Source organism: Arachis hypogaea, chromosome 2 (genome assembly GCF_003086295.3).
Source record: "Arachis hypogaea cultivar Tifrunner chromosome 2, arahy.Tifrunner.gnm2.J5K5, whole genome shotgun sequence".
Lineage (NCBI taxonomy): Eukaryota > Viridiplantae > Streptophyta > Magnoliopsida > Fabales > Fabaceae > Arachis > Arachis hypogaea.
The window spans coordinates 86,840,124-86,845,737 of NC_092037.1; the positions used below are offsets into that span (position 1 = coordinate 86,840,124).

Here is a 5,614-nt window from a genome sequence, read left to right on the forward strand (position 1 = left end):
GAGAACCACAACGTAATTACCGTAATATTCTCCACGTTGTCTAGTAAAAGTTGAACATTTCAATAATTTCTTGCAAGGGTTGTTATTTACTTGATTACTATGTAGAAAATTCATTTGGATTTCTCTTACACATACATACATGCAAGCAATAAGCATATAACTTGTCAAAATTTAAAAATTACGTTATATATATATATAAAATAATGTTAGAAAAATAAATTACAAGAGTAGCCATGGACAAAAAGAAATTAAACTTTGGGTATATATATGTTCCAATGTATAATTGAATGAACTACTTACTACATACAAAATAAAGTAAAGACGCACAAGCAATTATTTTCATTTAAAACTGACAATTGAAAATCATTAGATGATTTGATATATTTAACTAATTTATCATCTACGATTTTCTACCATCAATTTTACTTATAAACAAGTTGCATGTGAATTTCCAGCACAGAAGAAATAACAAAATTGAAAGAACAAGTCTAAGACTGTAGCCATTTATTACAGTGTATGTATAAATGAAACAAATCAAATTGGGAACCTACTACCAAAACAGAGTGGATAACTAATATTAATAACACAGATCTTTATTTTTGAATTATTGTATAATACAAATATAATTTGTTGAAGCTTTATTAATTATTTGTTGTCGTGTGGAGTAGTGCTTAATTAGCACTTTGGTAGATCAGCCGGCGGTGAAGGCAATCTTGTTGAAGGAGTGGGTCCATTTTCAACCTCAAAAGTCATGGCTAAACCCCATGGCAAATGATTTTCCAAATGGCAATGTACAAGCCAAATACCTGCATTGTATTCAATATGGAATTAGAAATATAATTATTTACGTATCTCGTCTTATATATCAATTTAAGTTTTTGAGAGAAGTAATATCATTACCAGGATTATCGGCTCGGAATCTGATGACAGCCCATCCTCCCACAGGCACAGCAATTGTGTTACGGACTTGAAGATTAACAAAATTAAACTCACTTTCATCTACAGAAGCATTATAATTCCCAAACCCTTGAGCCAAAACATAGAAATTAAAGCCATGAACGTGAATAGGGTGGTTCTCCGCACCAAGAATAGCCGTATTTTGAAGCACAATTTGCACCGTTGAATTGAACTTCACTGGCTTGGCCTTTGTTGATTTAGGTGCAAAGGCTAAGGTGGTGTTACCAAAAGCTAGAGAAGGATCCGTGTAGTCAAACACAAATGGAGGTTGACTTGGGAAATCTCTAGTGTAGACTCCACTAACATTGTTGTGGTACAATGCCTCTAACATAGAGGACCCTCTACCCTTTGGTAACACAAAAGACTCATTGTTCATGCTTGCCGATAATAACACATTTATTCCTCCAAGATTAATGCAACCACTTGGTCCTGGAAGGTTGCATGGTGTTAGTGCAATCCCAAATGCGATGAACATGTTTTCGTCCACGCTTCGTGGAACGGGGATCCAATGAGGGCCACCGGCTAAACCTGTCGACGGTAAAAGATTCAGAAAATTTTAGTAATAAAAAATAGTTAAAATGTATTTTGATACGTATTATGTTAAAATATGTATGACTATAAATTAATAAATATTTCAGTATAATATTCTTTTACGTTAAATGGAAAAATGTTTACAGCTACTTTTTGACTTAATTTTCTTATTAATATACTTGATAATTGTGTATAAAAGTATTGTAACAAATATATTTTAATACTTTTGAAACAATTATTATTCATAAAAAATATTTTTAATTTCTTTTTTATAATTATTGCTGATGACCAATAAAAAGTAAATATATAATAAAATAAAATATTTAGTTTTCATAAGAAATATTTATATTAATGTATAGGAAGATTTGTATGTAGTTTGGAGCGAAAATTTGAACTTTAATTTAATTTTTGAAGTTTTAATTATCTCAATTTAGTTTCTAAATTTTTCAAATTTTAATCAGGTTAGTTTTTGTGATAGTTTTTGTCACATAATCAATTAAAAAGTTTAGGGACTAAATTAAGACAATTAAAATTTTAAAGATCAAATTGAGACTCGAGTGTAATTTCAAAGATCAATCTAAGTGTTTTCTCTAGATTGGATGAGGTGCCCATAGGTAGAAGCTACCTGTAATGTTGGTGTAGAACTTGTGTGCAGTTGGTGTGTCAAATTGATCTGGTAGGTCAGGCATTATAGGGGCTAATGATTGTGATGCACCCTCATAAACCAACACTCCCCTTGTTGTTGAGTTATTGTTTATCACATTTGAGGATCTGTATTCTGTGAATGCCATGTAGTAAGAACCCACGCTTTGGTTTGTTGTGATGATTGCATCAACGGTTTGCCCTGGTGCCAATACTATAACGTCCGTCTTATACTGCCGAGTGTAGCTAGCATCAATGGCTACAACCGTGAAGCTGTGGTTCGCAATCTTAAAGAAGTGTTGTTCATTCAGTGCAGCATTGATAATTCGCAACAAGTACCTTTTTCCTTGCTTCACGTTCAGCCTGTAAGTCTCTGCAAAATTATACTGTTAGAAATATAATTATTTATGTTATTTTTTTCTTTCAGATTAAATTTTTAAAAAAAATAGCATTATAACACCATGTCATATCAAAATTCTATATTGTCAAAGTTTAGAAATTCGATCCTTAATAAATCTCAAAGACAAATAAAAAAAAAGACATATACAAAAATTCAATCAAACACAAAAAAAAGGTTCTTATTTGAAAAAAAAAATTTAAACATATAATTATTTATATCGGAAAAAAATGATATTATGACATATATCGATGTAAAATATTTTGATATAAAATTTTTAATGTAAAATAATTAAATTTCTATGAATATAAAAACGTGTAGCAAAACACCGGGCTCTTCAATGTTTTTAAACAGTTGACTTACGATTTTGGGAACAATTATATAAATCGCCAGGCAAGCCATTAATTGTGAAAGCGTCTGAATTTCTCGGAACTATTCCTTGTGATGCGTTGTTCCCAACATCCTCTACATTAACATTCCACCACTCTCCTGAAAAACAAAATAAAAAATAAAATTCATGAGAATACTTCAACTTTTTAAGGTCTAAATAAATTGGTAGATTATTTTGTTATAAAGCTAGCTAAAATAACACTGGATAAAAGATTTTCATGAAATAATAGAAAATAAAGAAGATAAAATATAAGATTTACACTCAGTTATTCTTACATAAAATTAATAGTTAAAAATAATTATATAATTTGATATATTTAATTAAATTATTATTTAATAATTTATATTAAAAATAATTTTATCTAAATTTAAAAAATATATATATAAAAAAATTACCGAGCAAAATAGGTACTTCTTGGTAAACTCTAGGGAATGGGTAGGAGTGTCCCCAGCGAGGACGAATAATAAGGGCTCCATAAACATTGGAACGCAAGAAAGATGAGTGTGCATGCCACCAAAGTGTTCCTTCCTGTTTTGTTATGGTGAATTTGTATCTGTAACTGCCACCTGGAGGTATCGGACATTGAGTTACATATTCTGGACCATCTGACCATTGGCTTGCAAGTTGAAATATTCCATGCCTACATATATCATTATAATGATTAGAATTCTACATACCTAATAACTAATTTCTGATTTTTTTTTTATTTAATCTTTATCAGAAGATAAGTTAGTATTCATTCATATTGTTAATTTATCTCTATTAAATAATATGTTGATGTGACGGCTTAATATGTCATTTTAATTGGTCATGCTGGTGTTTGAGAGAGAGACAAACTAACTACTAACAGGGTCATTTTTGAATTTAAAAAGAATATTTCGCTAAATGCATTAAAACAAAAATTCGAAGAATTTTAAGAGACAATTTTTTTTTTAAATTTTAACTCGAAAATATATCTAATTCACTCTAGAGTCAACTGTTAATCTCTAATTTTATGTAGTTATATTTTTGTACATAAAAAAATTATTCATAAAATCTACTGTATACATATTAATAAGAGAAGTATTAAGAGACTAATAGATTTTGTAATTTATAGTTATTAATTAGTCATTATTAATATTTTTAATAGTGTAAAATTATATCTAATACTATAAAATTATTCACTTTTCTTTTACTAGTTAAATGCTGATCAAATTTTAATAAAAGTGATTAACTCCTAAATTTTCTCATTTAATAAACTTAAATAACTATCATGTAGTGAGGCATTATGGTTACGGAGAAATACTGTTTTAATACTTAATTATTCTACTATACGCCAGTGAATTAAAAATTAAATGAGATAATGAAATCATCACCAAAAGAAGGAAGAAGGTAAGCAATGGATGGAAAAGGGAGATGTTTGTGATCATTGAGTTTCATGGATTGCTTTCACGTTTGGTATGAGAAGCAATTAATTAAGGATGAATACTTATATCCAGTTATTTTCATATTAATAATTTCACAACAAGTGCACATGAGTTTTTAACTTAAATTAAAATATCTTACCAATGAAGAGTAACATTATAGGGTGACTTGTTTCTAACGTGTATAATTACAGTGTCACCCTCTCTAACGTTAATTGCTGGCCCTGGAATGCTTCCATTCACTCCAGTCACTACATGCTCATCACACAAACGCTCCACTGTAAAATTCTCCACCTGATATAATAAGTATAAATATAGATATCAATAATTCATTAATCACTTCCAAAGTTTCATATATAATAAGCATAATATAAATTACATACATCCCAAGTGTAATCCACAACAGCAGCGGAAACCAATGAAGAAGCTAGCACAATTGTTGCAAAACCCCATGCAAGAGAAAACCCAAAACGTTTCATGTTGCACCTTTAATAATAATTTGATCTTCTTCTTCTATGTATGTATGATTTGATGCTTGGAGTTGAAGATAGATATCTATGAATGATAAATGAAGCAAAGACAATAATAATGATTTTTAAGTAATTTGTTTTATGTATGTGTATGTCTCAAACGAGTCTAATATTTATAGAGGAAGCCCTTAAACTTTGACTCGTCCATCTTGCGCGTTTTAGTTGGATTGTATCATTGAAAATTGTTGTAATAAGGCTAATTCAACTATTCTTAAAGTTAATAATTAACCATAATTATATCCGTAATATATCTACAAGGAACATAAGAAAGCATAAATGTTAGCTTGTTAGATTGACCTAACAGGATCGGATATGTTGAATAATATGCTAATATAAAATGCTATGTTCTCATCATCATCACCACACGTAAGTCAATAATCTCTCTTGTGATTGGATGGAAGTTAGTATACAACATGAATTTATGTATTTTTTGAGATTTAAATTATATAACACATGACAAATTTTTGTTATATATGTAAATTATGTTATATATCATTCACTTTTGTAAAAACTCAACGCTGACTATTGCTCAAAATGTTATGGAGTATGATAAAGTTATATAAAAGAAGTTAGTATAACTTATGGTGTATTTTTAATTCAGGTCTTATATTATTAATAGTCTTAATTTAACCCTTGCAAATTATAAAGCCGCCATATTTGGTGGTTTTCTTGTAGTGAAAGAAAACAAGAGTCTTCCAATATTTTTCTTTTTTGTTTTAATTCTGAAAATTAAACCCGGCCCTTTTATTGAAAATCAAGATAA

General features: G+C 29.2%; 1 protein-coding gene across 1 annotated transcript; it reads right to left on the bottom strand.

The window, feature by feature from the left end:
- Positions 1-236: 236 nt before the first annotated feature.
- LOC112749087 (laccase-7) lies at positions 237-5,153 on the bottom strand. The gene is made up of 7 exons (XM_025797356.2): positions 4,705-5,153; positions 4,464-4,615; positions 3,314-3,558; positions 2,891-3,016; positions 2,114-2,503; positions 901-1,485; positions 237-806 (listed from the first exon to the last, which is right to left on the bottom strand). Exons 1-7 carry the CDS (start codon positions 4,798-4,800, stop codon positions 676-678), a joined length of 1,725 nt encoding a protein of 574 aa, XP_025653141.1. The 5' UTR covers positions 4,801-5,153; the 3' UTR covers positions 237-675.
- Between the last annotated feature and the right edge of the window lie 461 nt (positions 5,154-5,614).

Bases quoted from the DNA above. Each gene is read 5' to 3' on its own strand.
- LOC112749087 (XM_025797356.2), bottom strand. From the start codon at position 4,800: ATGAAACGTTTTGGGTTTTCTCTTGCATGGGGTTTTGCAACAATTGTG. The intron at 2,504-2,890 runs GTAAGTCAACTG...ATAATTTTGCAG, and splicing joins ATATAATTGTTCCCAAAATC to AGACTTACAGGCTGAACGTG. The intron at 1,486-2,113 runs GTAGCTTCTACC...TACCGTCGACAG, and splicing joins GTTCTACACCAACATTACAG to GTTTAGCCGGTGGCCCTCAT.